The following is a 17,475-nucleotide window of genomic DNA, read 5'->3' as shown; positions in this document are numbered from 1 at the left end:
AAGTTTCTGGATATTGACAGGAACTGGAACAGTCGGTTATGACGCCGAACTGCAGTCAGGTCAAGAGCCTGGTGAAAACGACGAACATGCAAATGAGCTTCCCTAAGATGGTTTCTGACAGTTTGTGCAGAAATTATTCAGTTGTGCAATCTCACAGTTTCATTAGCTGTCCGGATGGCTTTTCTCAAACGATCCCGCAAATGAAGAAGCCAGATGTGGAGGTCTTGGGCTGGTGTGGTTACAGGTGGTCTGTAGTTGTGAGGCCGGTTGGACGAACTGCCAAATTCTCTAAAACTAAGTTGGGGGTGGCTTATAGTAGAGAAATTTAAATTACATTCTCTGGCAACAGCTCTGGTGGACATTCCTGCAGTCAGCATGCCAATTGCACGCAGGTGGTTGGATTATATTGGCAAAGGAGAAATGCTCACTAACAGGGATGTGATCTTTTCTTTCAGCTCAGGAAATATGGGACCAACACTTTACATGTTGAATTTATATTTTTGTTCAGTGTAATTTGAGTGTCCCGGATTTACGTTTACTATGCTACGTCTAGTCTATGAGACCAGTCTGCTCTGTTAGGTAGTCTTCTCCTACACAGCACGGATGGCTGAGCTTGATAAAGCTAATGGATGAGCAGCAGACATATTTCTACACTGTCTTGGCTGTCTCCTTGTCTCATTGTAACTACCTACCTCAGCATTCTCTCGATTCTCACTTCAACATCTAATTGGACCTTCTCTTCTGGAGATGTCATGGCCTATTAAACTTTCCCACTGCTTCTGAGTGATGAATGAGTTTGAATCCATTTGGCCGGGCAAGAGGAAAGGGATTACTGTCAATTTACACACAGCTCCCTCTGGCAGAGCACTTCCTCAAGGAGTTTGGATTTTGAATGCAGTATTGGATGGCCAGAAACACTAGCCTGCCAATCATCATAGACGTTTGAGAAATGTGCATGTAGCTACTAGCTCATGTCACTGACTCTCTGTTTGACTCCTCACCATCTGACTCACAGTTCTCACTTTACTGACAGAAGCTAAAGGAAGAACCATCCGTAACGTTCTCGGATGCTCATTGACTCCTGTAAATTGTGCTTAATTGCCCTGGTTGATATGCTTGCAGTGAAAGCAATAGACTGAAGGATGGAGAGTCAGAGAAACCCTAATGGAGGTGATGAGAAGGACACAGAACGCCTGTGGGTCCCATCCGGATTACACAGCCTGTTACGTGTCACTGCACTGTCTGTTGCGCCAATCAAAGCACAGGAAACACAGAGGCCGTGTTCTGTGGCGTTCTGGGATTCCAGAGACCCACCTTCATTAGCACAACATGGATGTGTTTGCAAATAAGGACTCTGCCTGTGACCTTGTGTGTTCTCTCTCTGCCTACAGACACTGACCTTTAGAGGGAACAGTCACAGTCACGCTGACTGCACAGGAGATGGAGGCATAGGGAAATACGTGTGTATGTGTGTCATAAGGGTGCGTACGAGTGTGAGTGACTATGCATCTGTGCATGAGTGTGAATGTGAGTGAGAGTGTTGATGGGACTGATAGTCTGTGAATGTGTGTAATCAAGTGTTAGAGTGGCCTCATATGCCCCATCTCTGCATCTACGCCAAGTGAATCCCACAGGCAATTCCCGACCCGGGTGAAGGGATGGATCTTGACAGGGCAGTGAGGCCAGCCAAGGAAGGGTGAATGCCAAGCAAGATGGCAGCTCACACTCACCTTCACTCTGTGGCAGCCACTTCACCATCCTGCCTCCAAGCAATCTATACAGTCCTGCAATGTACAGTGCACTCTGGCCCCCTGATAGAAATCAATGGACAGCCTTATGCAGTTATAAATATCCACTTCTTCATCCTCAATGTCATCATGTCTATTTCTGGCTAAAGATTTAGCTACCTGGAATAATGAGCAATTATTCTGCAAACGTAATAAGCGATGAAATATATTTTAGTTTATAATTTCTCGACAGGAAATGGAATGAAGGTATATCAGCGTGGTTGAACAGATGCCATGAATACTTAATCAATCAGAGCGCTTGACAAAAATCCACTTGCTATGATCATCAAGGGCCATGGAGTAATGGATGTTTCAAAGTCATTACATTTGGTACTTGATGAAAGTGCTTTTCAATGACAGAGTACTTTCCAAATGATGTTCTACTATAACTTAATAGCAATCCGAGGCTACAAGAGGAGATTATATTTTCTCTGCTTTAATACTGCAAGTTTCCCAGACAACCGTGACTTATATACAGTTGAAGTTGGAGGTTGACATACACTTTGATTGGAGTCATTAAATTTGGTTTTTCAACCAGTCCACAAATTTCTTGTTAACAAACTATAGTTTTGGCAAGCCGGTTAGGACATCTACTTTGTGCATGACACAAGTATATCCATCCTGCCCTGCCTATCTAAGGTCTTCGAAAGCCAAGTCAACAAACAGGTCACTGACCATCTCGAATCACACCGTACCTTCTCCGCTGTGCAATCTGGTTTCCGAGCCGGTCACGGGTGCACCTCAGCCACGCTCAAGGTACTAAACGATATCATAACGGCCATCGATAAAAGACAGTGTAGCTGTCTTCATCAACCTTGCCAAGGCTTTCGACTCTGTCAATCACCATATTCTTATCGGCAGACTCAGTAGCCTCGGTTTTTCTGATGACTGCCTTGCCTGGTTCACCAACTACTTTGCAGACAGAGTTCAGTGTGTCAAATCGGAGGGCATGCTGTCCGGTCCTCTGGCAGTCTCTATGGGGGTGCCACAGGGTTCAATTCTCGGGCCGACTCTTTTCTCTGTATATATCAATGATGTTGCTCTTGCTGCGGGCGATTCCCTGATCCACCCCTACGCAGACGACACCATTCTATATACTTCCGGCCCGTCCTTGGACACTGTGCTATCTAACCTCCAAACGAGCTTCAATGCCATACAACACTCCTTCCGTGGCCTCCAACTGCTCTTAAACGCTAGTAAAACCAAATGCATGCTTTTCAACCATTCGCTGCCTGCACCCGCACGCCTGACTAGTATCACCACCCTGGATGGTTCCGACCTTGAATATGTGGACATCTATAAGTACCTAGGTGTCTGGCTAGACTGTAAACTCTCCTTCCAGACTCATATCAAACATCTCCAATCGAAAATCAAATCTAGAGTCGGCTTTTTATTCCGCAACAAAGCCTCCTTCACTCATGCCGCCAAACTTACCCTAGTAAAACTGACTATCCTACCGATCCTCGACTTCGGCGACGTCATCTACAAAATAGCTTCCAACACTCTACTCAGCAAACTGGATGCAGTTTATCACAGTGCCATCCGTTTTGTCACTAAAGCACCTTATACCACCCACCACTGCGACCTGTATGCTCTAGTCAGCTGGCACTCGCTACATATTCGTCGCCAGACCCACTGGTTCCAGGTCATCTAGTCCATGCTAGGTAAAGTCCATGCTAGGTAAAGCTCCGCCTTATCTCAGTTCACTGGTCACGATGGCAACACCCACCCGTAGCACGCGCTCCAGTAGGTGTATCTCACTGATCATCCCTAAAGCCAACACCTCATTTGGCCGCCTTTCGTTCCAGTTCTCTGCTGCCTGTGACTGGAACGAATTGCAAAAATCGCTTAAGTTGGAGACTTTTATCTCCCTCAACAACTTCAAACATCTACTATCTGAGCAGCTAACCGGTCGCTGCAGCTGTACATAGTCTATCGGTAAATAGCCCACCCAATTTTACCTACCTCATCCCCATACTGTTTTTGTTTATTTACTTTTCTGCTCTTTTGCACACCAATATCTCTACCTGTACATGACCATCTGATCGTTTATCACTCCAGTGTTAATCTGCAAAATTGTAATTATTTGCCTACCTCCTCATGCCTTTTGCACACAATGTATGATGTTGTAACTTTAATGTGTTACAGAGTTAATGTTTAAGTTTATTCTTTGAGCTGTATCTAAAGATATTTCTTTAGATTTATTTGCATATGTAATTGTATTGGGTTGTGTTGAATTACGCTTTTTGACTGCAAGTCCCAGAATGCCTTGCGAGAGGAATGAAAGAGAACGCGTCAATTATGTGCAGGGGCAGTGATTGTGGCTGACTTTCCGACAGCATCTTACCTGCATTGCTCTGTACCAAAACAAAGTTGTTAAATGTAACGTGAACAAGTAATATTACTAAAAGAAGCTTTCGTATCAAACCTGACGTCCCGAGTCATTACTTTGAAGTTAGTTAATCTAAAATATATAGACTCTCTTTTTTTTCTACTGTGTTATTGACTTGTTAATTGTTTACTCCATGTGTAACTCTGTTGTCTGTTCACACTGCTATGCTTTATCTTGGCCAGGTCGCAGTTGCTAATGAGAACTTGTTCTCAACTTGCCTACCTGGTTAAATAAAGGTGAAATAAAAAAATAATTTCTCCAACAATTGTTTACAGACAGATTATTTCACTTAGAATTCACTGTATCACAATTCCTGTGGGTCAGAAGTTTACATACACTAAGTTGACTGTGCCTTTAAACAGCTTGGAAAATTCCAATAAATTATGTCAGGGCTTTAGAAGTTTCTGATAGGCTAATTGACATCATTTGAGTCAATTGGAGGTGTACCTGTGCATGTACCTTCAAACTCATTGCCTCTTTGCTTGACATCATGAGAAAATCAAAAGAAATAAGCCAAGACCTCATAAAAAAATTTGTAGACCTCCACAAGTCTGGTTCATTCTTGGGAGCAATTTCCAAACGCCATGTTCATCTGTTCAAACAATAGTACGCAAGTATAAACACCATGGAACCACCTAGCCGTCATACCGCTCAGGAAGGAGACGCATTCTGTCTCCTAGAGATGAACGTACTTTGGTGAGAAAAGTGCAAATCAATCCCAGAACAACAGCAAAGGACATTGTGAAGATGCTGGAGGAGACCGGTACAAAAGTATCTATATCCACAGTAAAAGGAGTCCTATATAGACATAACCTGAAAGGCCGCTCAACAAGGAAAAAGCCACTGCTCCAAAACCGCCATAAAAAAGCCAGACTATGGTTTGCAACTGCACATGGGGACAAAGATCGTACATTTTGGAGAAATTTTCTCTGGTCTGATGAAACAAAAATAGAACTGTTTGGCCATAATGACCATCGTTTCGTTTGGAGGAAAAAGGGGGAGGCTTGCAAGCCGAAGAACACCATCCCAACCGTGAAGCACGGGGGTGGCAGCATCATGTTGTGGGGGTGCTTTGCTGCAGGAGGGACTGGTGCACTACACAAAATTGAGGAAAGAAAAGGAAAGAAAATCATGTGGATATATTGAAGCAACATCTCAAGACATCAGTCAGGAAGTTAAAGCTTGGATGCGAATGGGACAATGACCCCAAGCATACTTCCAAAGTTGTGGCAAAATGGCCTAAGGATAACAAAGTCAAGGTATTGGAGTGGCCATCACAAAGCCCTGACCTCAATCCCATCGAAAATATGTGGGCAGAACTGAAAAAGCGTGTGCGAGCAAGGAGGCCTACAAACCCGACTCAGTTACACCTGCTCTGTCAGGAGGAATGGGCCAAAATTCACCCAACTTATTGTGGGAAGCTTATGGAAGGCTACCTGAAACATTTGACCCAAGTTAAACAATTTAAAGCCAATGCTACCAAATACTAATTGAGTGTATGTAAACTTCTGACCCACTGGGAATGTGATGACAGAAATAAAAGCTGAAATAAATCACTCTCTCTACTATTATTCTGACATTTTACATTCTAAAAATAAAGTGATGATCCTAACTGACCTAAGACAGGGAATTTTCACTTTTTACTAGAATTAAAAGTCAGGAATTGTGAAAAACTGAGTTTAAATGTATTTGGCTAAGGTGTATGTAAACTTCTGACTTCAACTGTAGCTACACACACACCTATATCCCCATTATTTTGTATAGTCTACTACTTGTTATTCCTCTGATGAAGATGTAGGGTTGCACTATCATCACGTAGTCCTCCCTCCATCTCTGTATCTGTGTTGATGTTGTGTAACAGGTCTGGGCCTGTCCCCAGAGAGGGTTGACAGACTCTTGGGGCTTTAAGGAGAGGATGTTTATTTTAGAGTCCTACTGCCTGCCCTGGCGCCCACATGCCTCGGGTGCCACACATGGCTGACTTATTTACTGTACCAAAGCCCAGTCCTCTGTCTCTATACGACCCTCTGTCACTGACTGCTATGCTACTCACCCCGCCTGCCTACACCCACATCTGGAGTGCACAGCCACAAGTGTCTCAACCCTCTGAATTTATAAATGGCCCAGAGCACCCTCTGACACTATGAAGGCAATTTACGAACACACCCTTTATTGCATGAGAGAAAATGTTTATTGTTTTGAGTCATTTTGGAGTGAAATGATGTGTGACTCAAAGATATGTCATGTAGCATTACGGTGATGGAGTTAGGATCATTGGAGAGTGACATTTACTGTAACTTAATGTTATTTTGAGCAACAACTATGGTGTTAGCTCAAATTGACTTTGCTTTGAGGGATAGATTGTTTTGGAAGTGTTTGTCAAGGACCTCACCTTATCCCAGTTTTTACCTCAGAGCGATATGCTGTCAATGCTGCCCATTCAAAATGTCAGCTTACCCTTTGCCACCCAACAATGAGGTAGGCCTAATGCAACTATACCCCTTTATAGTCAATGTAAACATAATCGTCTACACTATTCTGATTGTAAATAACATTGAAAAGACTGCTAAGAATATCCATATGACACTATGGTCTAACCTCAGTCCCTGGGTCTAACCTCAGTCCCAGGGTCTAACCTCAGTCCCAGGGTCTAACCTCAGTCCCAGGGTCTAACCTCAGTCCCAGGCCTTATTGGAAAGCCAACACCTGGTTGCTGGTGAAGGGGCTGGTCTGGACCATTGTCTTGTCTATGGATCTAGTATCCATACAGTATCCATATCCACCCATCTATAATCTGTTGTGTGTCAGCGGTGGGGGTCTATGGGGGTCTAATGAGCCAGGTAAGGTCACTGTCTCTGAGTCGAGGGTCATGACTGGAAAGTGACATTTTGTCAATTATTCAGCGGCTGTTTTGAGAACCCCTCCCCCACCGTTTCTTCATCATCAAATATGCATGTTGGACAAAGTCTTACCTCCGTCCTCTGTGTGCCATTTGGTTTCTCCATATGATTGAAAGTCATCCCTGATGTATTTTAATAGAAAGTTGCACCTCTATAAAGCCTGAAGACACATGAACATAATGAGATGACATCCATGAGTGAGCAGACATCAGTAACACTACTTTGCATATCGCCTGAGGACAAAAACACACTTACGTGTTTTTGTTATTTACCTCCACTTCCATCTTCCCCTGACCTGCCATGCCACCATACTGTCCACATTGGGCCCCCAGACCACCCCTGGCTTGCTGTCCTCCAGTGGTGGAAGGGTGTCCTTGCCTGCTGTGGGGGGCCCAGGGCCCAGGCTGGTTGTGCAGAAGTGATCTATCATGTGGCTACGAGGTGTCATTCTGGGGAATAGAGCCCACCTGGAGAATCAATCTTCAGGCTGGCCTGCTATGCCAGGTGCCCCAGGGCTTCGCCATGCTGGCTGGGTATTACCACAAACAGAAGGGGTAACCCAGACACGTCACTGTCGCTATAAAGCTGAAGCATCCATTTGGAATGTTTTCTCACCACCAAATATGCTAGTGAGAGGAAGTCCAGTCGCGGGTAGTGGGAGAGGATGGTCCTAAGTGTAACTGGGCCGACATTCTGCTAATTTTCTCATCAATTAAACATTTGATCTCAATACAAAAAACTAGAATCTATTACGAACACAGTGCACAAAGTTTCATAGACTTGAAGCTTTGCTAACTTTAAAAAAAATTGCGATGTGTCGGAGTGCAAGGTCGACTTGAGTTTGTGCACATGCGCACTTCCCAGAGGAGGCGTTCCCTAACGGAAATATGCAAATACATATCACAATGCATCAATATGATCTCTCTAGCTCGTGCTTGGCTTTGTTCTGCCCACTATGCTTAATTTGCTCCCACTGTAAACAACACAGGTGAACTATCTTGGGTTAGTTATAAATATCTTTGGTATTACTGCTACTGACGGTTCCTCATAGATGAGTGCTGTTTCAGACTGAGGAGGACATGCTTATGTAAAGTGTGAGTGTTCATGGTGGTGGAGCTGAAATCGATGCAAGTCCATCACTTGCAGTGGAAACACTGGAGAGATTAGATGATGATGTGCTGCCTGCTGAAGAGCGCAACACACACCCACACCTCTCCCTAGCTACCGCTAAGCAGCCTACACATTATCATCATCATCACTCCGGCAACTTCCTGGATTATACACACCAAGTCAATTCAACCCAGTGGCACAGTTGCTGATGTACGAGAGAGATATTCAGAGAAATAACTTTGTTTCAGGGATTGAACTACATTGATCCCATTAAACCCTGTTATGTTAGGTGTGAGATATTGAGTGGGCCGAATTTTTTTTCTGAAATAATTTCCTGTTATTTTTTCGGAACACCTACTGTAGTCAAGGATGAGAGTCCATAGTAACATAAACAACTACCTCAGTTCTCCTGTGGAGAGGTTTGATGCTGCATGCATTACATTACATTATATTACAGTGGACTCACTGACCCATGGTGAGTAATGTGCTTGATTTGGCAGAGCTTCCGCAGTGCCCCCTCTCTCTCGGATCCTCTCTTAATATCTGTCATGTTTCAAAATGTGGAGGCTTCACACTCCATAACTATGAATTGGTATCAGAAAGAAAGGACGGACAGACATTTTTTGGATAACAGCTCATCTAATCAGCACATTTGCTTAATTTGCCGTCCATTTTGTCCACTAATAGCCATTACGCAAACACAGGTGAACAAGGAGAAGCAAAGAACCGAGGCTGAGGTGGGAACGGTGTTGGGGGCAACATCACAGTCACAGTGGGCCCTGCCCCTGCGCTACACAACCCACTCTATATTCTAAATCTGTCTCTGTTGCTAACCTGTGCTCGGTACTTTGGAGCTGAGAAGTCACACTTTGCTGGAGTCTCTCTGGGTGTTTCCAGTGGCTGCTGGGTAATTGGGCTCCGGTCAGAGAAGTGATGAGTTCAGGGTCACTGTGTCCACCCACTCCACTGTCTGTCTGTCTGTGTTTATCTGGCTGGCAGTGTATAGTATGGTCCCTGTAGGAGAAATGGGAGAACTATCGGTCTTGGCCGTGTGCCCCCTATGAGTGCAATGATTTCATATATTATTCATTCGTTTTTACATCTGCCCACGTTTGGAGGATTGACATATGATATTAGACTCCCATTGTTCATACCAGTGCAGCTTAAATGTGATGAATTTGAAAACTTCAAAGGTTCTGGTCACAGAGCAAAACGTATGTTCTTGGACCATGTAAATACAAACAGAAAGATATGCTAACAAGACAAGTACACCATAATCTTATTTTGCTGTAAAGGACCTCATTCATTTATTAATTCACAAGTACACATAGTGTATGGGCTTCCCAAGACGAGGCAGTAACATTTAAATGGCAATTGGTATGTGTTGCGTGGACAGTTGGAGAAGTTCTAGTCAGTCCATTAATCACGTCCCAAGACAGCACTAGCAACTCCCCCTCACTCTAACAATTGACACCTGCTCTGTAAGACACACTTGCTGGAACCAGCCCTGACGGACACACCAGCTGACTCTCCCAGCTCAGTCCTCCTGTGTTGGAGATAATTGTCCTATAAGAACCCACACTCACCACCTGCTACAGAAAAACAGTGCAGGGTCGGTCCATGTGCTGGTCGGTGGGGGCTTGTTAGTGCCACCAGATATGGAGTCAAAAGAGGTATGATCATGTGACCTGTGAGTTTATTTAATCTTGACTTTTGGGAGGGGTGCTCTGTGGAGGGGCTCTATAGGTGGGAGTATTCTTACTCAGCTGAAATGACAATAACATATTTGAGAAGTGGATTATTTTGAACCAGGGTTGAGTCCGAGCGCTTTGTTGGGATGACTTGGTTTGGGCAGCGATGTGCCTCTAAGTCCTGTTGCCGAGGGAAAAAAATCAAAGGACCTCCGAGCCTGCCAAAAATGATTTAGCCTGGCAAGATAGCATTTGCAAACTGCTGCCCTAAATATGTCCTACTATACTCATTGTTTTGTTCACATGCTTTTGAGGATTACTGTAATCTGAAACTATTTCCTGTGTCTCTGCAAAGCTATAGTCTACTGTACAAACACATTTATCCCTTTAAACCGATCAGAATAAATGATCCGTTTTAGGCTGACAGGTTGACTAATGGGTATACTTATTCTCTACGTCTTGAGATAATTTGAAATTAGAGCGTGTAAATCTTAGGAACATGAAAAGAATGATTAAGAAATCGGAAACAGCAGCTTGTGGGAGTTGAAAATCATCAGACATGTTTTGTTTCCCCTCGAGTGTCACTGGTCCTCTCTGATCTTCTCCCTGTGGTGGGTGTGATGGTGTGTGCATATGATACTGTGTCAAAGGTGAGGAGACTAACTCAGTGTTAGAGTTCACTGAATTCTCACTAATAACCCCCCCCCCCCCCAAAGGATATTACATTACACTGGAACTGTAGAAACATTTCAGTCTATAATTGATTCATACATTTATAGCACTGTGTGTTGAGTGCATATTTCATGGGTGTTGCTGTGTTTGAACACACTCAGGCATACATCTGCTACTCGGTTCATGATTTCACTGTGTTCATTTATGGCCTGTAGTAAGTAGAGTATCTGTGTGCTCAGGTGACACACAGCACATTGCTCTGGGACTTCCTCATGCATGAACTAATGGGATTGACAGGTCTCATGGGTTTTTAATACATCCCCCCCCCCCCTTAAGCCCAACATTCAATTAATATTATGTTATGGAACACGTTATCAAATCAAATATTATTTGTCACATGCGCCAAATACAACAGGTGTAGGTAGACCTTACAGTGAAATGCTTACTTACAAGCCCTTAACCAACAATGCAGTTGTAAGAAAGTACCTACAAAAAAGTAAGAGATAAGAATAACAAATGATTAAAGAGCAGCAGTAAATAACAATAGTTATTCCTGGGATGTTTCATGTCACAGGTATTGTCCTGGTAAATTGGAGAAAAGGATGTATTTAGGAAAGGATTAACGCTCTGATGCATATGGTCTGTTAGAGACAACGTGGAGATGTAATGGAAGTATTATAGTGCTGTGCGCTGGGTCATAGCCTTGTATGATGTATGATCTTGCCTGCGAGCTACACTAAGGAGTCATTTTCACTCCCGGATTGAACACTAGATCTTCTGCCCAGCGGTGTGGTTGATGTTGGAGCATGACAAACAGGGTACAATAGGTCGGTGAGACAGACTCATGTTTAGATCACGCCAGTTTCTCACCTACTCATAATGAGTAAATTAACTTCTCATTATCTTCTGGGGTCGTGCCTCGAAACAGAATAATAATTTACTGGAAACTTAGGCCAGGTTTCCCATGGTGTGTAATCCTCTGAGACTCGGGCTCAGAGCACTAGCTAATTAAAGAGGTAATTAAAGTCTGTAATAGTAATTTTACTCATTTACAGTGTCTGATCACAGCTGTTGGAGGGAATAGAGATGCACTCATTTGTATCTGTCTCTCTCTCCCCTCTCTCCTTCTCTCTCCCTATCGACAGGTGTCTGGTGCACTGATCCAGCCACAGTGGTGCGGAGGTAGAGCGGGGGCATGGCGGCCGGTCCAGGCATGGGGTGGCCTGGCCTGCTCCTGCTGCTGATGACTACTGTGGCCTCCACTCAGAGCCAAGGCTGTCCCCAGCGCTGTGAGTGCATGGCCAAGCTCAAGTCTGTGGCCTGCCAAGGCAAGCGCCTGTCTGCCCTCCCCGACAGCATCTCTTCGGACACACGCCTGCTGGACATGAGTGGGAACATGCTTCGCTGGGTGGAGCATGGCGACCTCCTCTCCTACCCTCGGCTGGAGGAGCTAGACCTGAGTGAGAACATCATCAGTGTCCTGGAGCCCAACGCCTTCTCTAGCTTGCAGAACCTGAGGGTGCTGTCGCTGAGGGGGAACCAGCTCAAACTGGTCCCCATGGGCGCCTTCTCACGCCTCACCAACCTCACCACACTAGACCTGAGTGGGAACAAGATCGTCATCCTGTTGGACTTCACTTTCCAGGATCTAAAGAGCCTGAGGAACCTGGAGGTTGGCGACAACGACCTGGTCTACATCTCCAACAAGGCATTCCTGGGCCTGGTGGGTCTGAGGCAGCTCACCATTGAGAGGTGCAACCTGACCTCCATCTCCAGCCAGTCTCTCTCCTACCTCCGCAGCCTGGTCACTCTGCGCCTGCGCTACCTCAGCATCTCCTCCCTGGATGACCAGAACTTCCGTAAGCTGGGCGGGCTGCGGGGTCTGGAGATTGACCATTGGCCCTTCCTGGAACACATCTCCCCCCACAGCCTCCAGGGCCTCAACCTGTCTTGGCTGTCCATAACCAACACTAACATCACCTCTGTGCCCACAGCCGCCCTACGCAGCCTGGCCCACCTCACCAGCCTCAATCTCTCCTACAATCCCATCTCAGTGCTGGAGTCCTGGGCCCTTAGGGACCTGGTCCGGCTGAAGGAGCTACACCTGGTCAACACCAACCTGATGACGGTGCAGCCGTACGCCCTTGGTGGCCTTCGGCAGATCAGCCTGCTTAACCTGTCCACTAACGCCCTGGTAACCCTGGAGGAGGGCGCCTTCCAGTCTGTCAACACCCTGGAGACGCTGCGTGTAGATGGGAACCCTCTGTCCTGTGACTGCCGCCTGCTTTGGATTCTCCAGCGCAGGAAGACCCTCAACTTTGATGGGAAGTCCCCAGTGTGTGCGGGACCCATGGAGGTGCAGGGCAGGGCCCTCAGCGCCTTCTCAGACTCTGCCCTCTTTGACCACTTTACCTGCCAGAAGCCCAAGATACGCAACAGGAAGCTGCAGCCTGTGACTGCCAGGGAGGGACAGGTAGTGTCCTTTGTGTGCCGGGCGGAGGGAGAGCCCACACCTATCATCTTCTGGGTATCTCCCCAGCGCCGTCGGATCACTACCAAGAGCACTGGACGTGTCATCGTCCTACCTGAGGGAACGCTGGAGATCCGCTACGCCCAGGTGACCGACAGCGGCACCTACATCTGCATCGCCAGCAATGCCGGGGGTAACGCCACCTACTTTGCCACGCTGACCGTGAGCGCGCTGCCTCTGGACGCAGCGCTCATGGCCAACCGCACATACTACACAGGTGACCTCAACGAGACCAATCTGAACGACACCAAGGTCTTCCTCAAGTTCACCTTGGACCTCAAGACGATCCTGATATCCACAGCCATGGGGTGTTGCTTGTTCCTTGGGGTGGTGGTCTTCTGTTTCCTGATGCTGTTCGCATGGAGCCGGGGCCGGGGGCAGCACAAGAATAACTTCTCAGTAGAGTACTCCTTCAGAAAGGTAGATGGCCCTGCTGCCAGTGGCGGACAGGGAGGGGCCCGTAAGTTCAACATGAAGATGATTTGAGACAGAAAATGGGCCGCTCTGTTAACTTGTAGACTTAAACGGGGACAGAATAACTTTGGACTTTTTGACACTGATCCCTGTCAGTTCAGAAATCAACTCACTAGGTTCATCCAAGACAGATTACTAAGACTTATTTTTTTTAATCTGTAAATGGCTGTATCAACAACAAAAAAGTAAATTGATTTGGTACAGTCCGATTTTTCTCAATTGCTATTTGTGTATTGGTCTGTCTTCTGCAGAAGAGTCTGGATGATAGTTAAAGATGTCCCAAAATCCTATTGACATGACCCCTGCACAGCTCCACTTGGTCTCTCTGCAGTGCACCCTCCATCCTCACTCATGAATACATAATCACAGGGTGCTCTCTGAATGCCAATACTCGTTTAAACAGATGATATTATTTGTTTTCCCATAGGAGGACTGGTAATTTATATAGTTTGAATCTATTCTCCCACTATAGCGGATTTGAGATCCAGCTACCACAATACCACACATACAGTAGATAGCTGACATTGATTCTCAACAGTAGTCTATATTGTATACTACACTGCCAAGCTATAACCATGGGCGCCGTACAGAAGGACTTCTAATGCAAACTACATTACAGGATACTTCCAACCTCGTCTGTCATTCAAAAGCATGAAATGCTGCTACACATCGTTACATTTTTTTTAATGGATTTGTTATGTAAAGTACCACGAATGAAACCTTGTGTACCATATAGAAACCTTGTGTACAGGTGAGTGATCACTCACAAAACCATACACAATTTCCTATGGGTTCAGGTATCCTCGTTCTGGTGTATTCAGTAAATAGCATACACCTGCCCTCAGACTGCACCCCCTCTGACATGTGAAAAGGTGTACAAAATGTTTTGTATATACTGTATGGTTTTTGTTGGGTGTACAGATTTGTTGTCTCAATTTCTGAATATCTTGCTATATAATCTTTCTTAATTCGTCGTTGTCTCATGGCTTCATCCACAGACTGTTCATACTGTATCGATTGGTTAGACATATACATCAGATGTCATACATTTGAATCTTTCAAAGCTATTGTGGTTGTTCATACTGTGGATGATTTTATGTGGATTATTCTAAGTCTAATTATTCTAACTGGTAATAGCCAGTAATTTCATTCATAGCAAACACATATTGCCTGGCGAAGAGATTCGCCCTTTCTGTGCTCTCCAAACAACTTATGAAGGACAAGCGTGCAGTGTATCAGATCAGTTTGCTATTTTGTGGAAGCAGTGGGAAGCCTGGTGACCAGCAGGGACAGTGCTTCTCATCAGGACCCAAGTCTCAGATATGCAGGAAAATGCTAATGTAAGAGAGACCTTGGATGCTAGAAGAGAGGTCACAATGGAACAGAGCCAGGATGTGCTAGAGGGCCTTCATTGCCCAAATCACAAGGCTGACATCATTTGCTTTCTGCAGATAAATTAGAATAGGATCAGAAACTAAGAGAAGATTACTCTGTTCTTAAAATATTTGTAAAATGTGAATTTGATTATAACAGCAGTACATTGTATTTTTTGGAAGAGCAGTTATTGCTAAGGATTTGTAAACTTGCTAATGGCAAAAATGATCTAATCATCATCCCTCTGCACTTTGTGCAGGTGCCTGGCACATAATTATTATTCTTGAGCCGCAGCACAGGAGAAATTGCATTTAAATTCCCAAAATACACTGAGTGAACAAAACAGGAACACCTGCCTAATATTGAGTTGCTCCTTCATCTACACTGATTGAAGTGGGTTTAACAACTGACATCAATAAGGGATCATAGCTTTCACCTGGATTCACCTGGTCAGTTTATGTACATGGTGTATATCCTAATATCTTATTTGGATTTAGGGTGCTAACCATGGTTTGGAACAATTACAATTTAATTTAAAATTCCAATTAAAATATTGAATTCACTCATAAAGTGGAGGATTTAGAGTGAATTCAACTTGAATTTCAAAATGTTCAAATTATGGAATTGAAATTTAATTGAAATTGGACTGTTTGGACAATTTGAAATCGAATTGACTTAGAATTGTAAAAATATTAATTATTTGAAATTTTATTTAATTGAAATTACATTTCCCAGTTAATGAAATTGATGCACTTTGTATAGAAATGTCATGTTGTATTTCTATATTCCCAGTATAGCTAGGCTGTATGAACAGTGACATGATCAGCGATTTGGGGATCCCGAGTGGCACAGCGGTCTAAGGCACTGCATCACAGTGCTTGAGGCATCACTACAGACACCATTCGATTCCAGGCTGTATCACAACCAGCCATGTTTGGGAGTCCCATAGGGCGGTGCACAATTGGCCCAGCGTAGTCCAGGTTTGGCCGGTGTAGGCCGTCATTGTAAATAGGAATTTGTTCTTAACTGACTTACCTAGTTAAATGAAGGTACATTTAAAAAATATATTATTCTAGTTTCTATCTACATCTGCCTCTCTTTCAAGCTTTGGTTTGGCTGTCATTGGCGCCACAGATTGTTCCCTCACTCAATGCACCCCTGCCAACAGTCCCAAATAGCTTACCTTTGCTGCCCTCTGCTGGAAAGCATAGGAATCTACAGCATTGTCACAGAAGTTCCAGACATTTTGTATCAAATCAAATGTATTTAAATCAAATCAAATGTATTTACATAGCCCTTCTTACATCAGCTGATATATCAAAGTGCTGTACAGAAACCCAGCCTAAAACCCCGAACAGCAAGCAATGCAGGTGTAGAAGCACACTGTTTTATATATTATATATATATATATATTATATATATATATATACAGTACCAATAACTGTGTGTTATATCATAGCTTTGATGTCTTCACTATTATTCTATAATGTAGAAAATAGTAAAAATAAAAATAAACCTGGAATGAGTAGGTGTGTTCAAATTAATTTTTGACTGGTACTATCTATCTATATATATATATATATATATATATATATATATATATATATATATATATATATAAACTCAGCAAAAAAAGATACGTCCTCTCACTGTCAACTGCGTTTATTTTCAGAAAACTTAACATGTGTAAATATTTGTATGAACATAAGATTCAACAACTGAGACAAACTGAGCAAGTTCCACATACATGTGTCTAACAGAAATGGAATAATGTGTCCCTGAACAAAGGAGGGTCAAAATCAAATGTAACAATCAGTATCTGGTGTGGCCACCAGCTGCATTAAGTACTGCAGTGCATCTCTTCCTCATGGACTGCACCAGATTTGCCAGTTCTTGTTGTGAGATACCCCACTCTTCCACCAAGGCACCTGCAAGTTCCTGGACATTTCTGGGGGGAGTAGCCCTAGCCCTCACCCTCCGATCCAACAGGTCCCAGACGTGCTCAATGGGATTGAGATCCGGGCTCTTCGCTGACAATAGCAGAACACTGACATTTCTGTCTTGCAGGAAATCATGCACAGAACGAGCAGTATGGCTGGTGGCATTGTAATGCTGGAGGGTCATGTCAGGAAGAGCCTGCAGGAAGGGTACTACATGAGGGAGGAGAATGTCTTCCCTGTAACGCACAGCGTTGAGATTGCCTGCAATGACAACAAGCTCAGTCCGATGATGCTGTGACACACAGCCCCAGACCACACAACCCTCCACCTCCAAATCGATCCCACTCCAGAGTACAGGTCTCGGTGTAACACTCATTCCTTCGACAGTAAACGTGAATTCAACCTTCACTTCTGGTGAGACAAAACTGTGACTCGTCAGTGAAGAGTACTTTTTGCCAGTCCTGTCTGGTCCAGCGACGGTGGGTTTGTGCCCATTGGCGACGTTCTTGCCAGTGATGTCTGGTGAGGACTTGCCTTACTGTAGGCCTACAAGCCCTCAGTCCAGCCTCTCTCAGCCTATTGCGGACAGTCTGAACACTGATGGA

The 17,475-nt window shown here is 44.5% G+C and overlaps 1 protein-coding gene across 1 annotated transcript in view; it reads left to right on the top strand.

Moving 5' to 3' along the window:
• Window positions 1–14,530, top strand: part of LOC139410155 (leucine rich repeat and Ig domain containing 3a) — a 36,186-nt gene extending 21,656 nt beyond the window's left edge. Inside the window, exon 2 of the mRNA XM_071155602.1 lies at window positions 11,698–14,530. Within this exon, the coding sequence (XP_071011703.1) occupies window positions 11,748–13,568 (1,821 nt within the window). The 5' untranslated portion in view covers window positions 11,698–11,747 and the 3' untranslated portion in view covers window positions 13,569–14,530. The remainder of the gene's footprint in view (window positions 1–11,697) is intronic.
• The last annotated feature ends 2,945 nt before the right edge of the window (window positions 14,531–17,475 follow it).

The sequence above is a fragment of the Oncorhynchus clarkii genome, chromosome 5 (assembly GCF_045791955.1).
Source record: "Oncorhynchus clarkii lewisi isolate Uvic-CL-2024 chromosome 5, UVic_Ocla_1.0, whole genome shotgun sequence".
Classification (NCBI taxonomy): Eukaryota; Metazoa; Chordata; class Actinopteri; order Salmoniformes; family Salmonidae; genus Oncorhynchus; species Oncorhynchus clarkii.
Note: the sequence above shows the minus strand (reverse complement) of the source record. Positions and strands in the feature narration are given on the sequence as shown.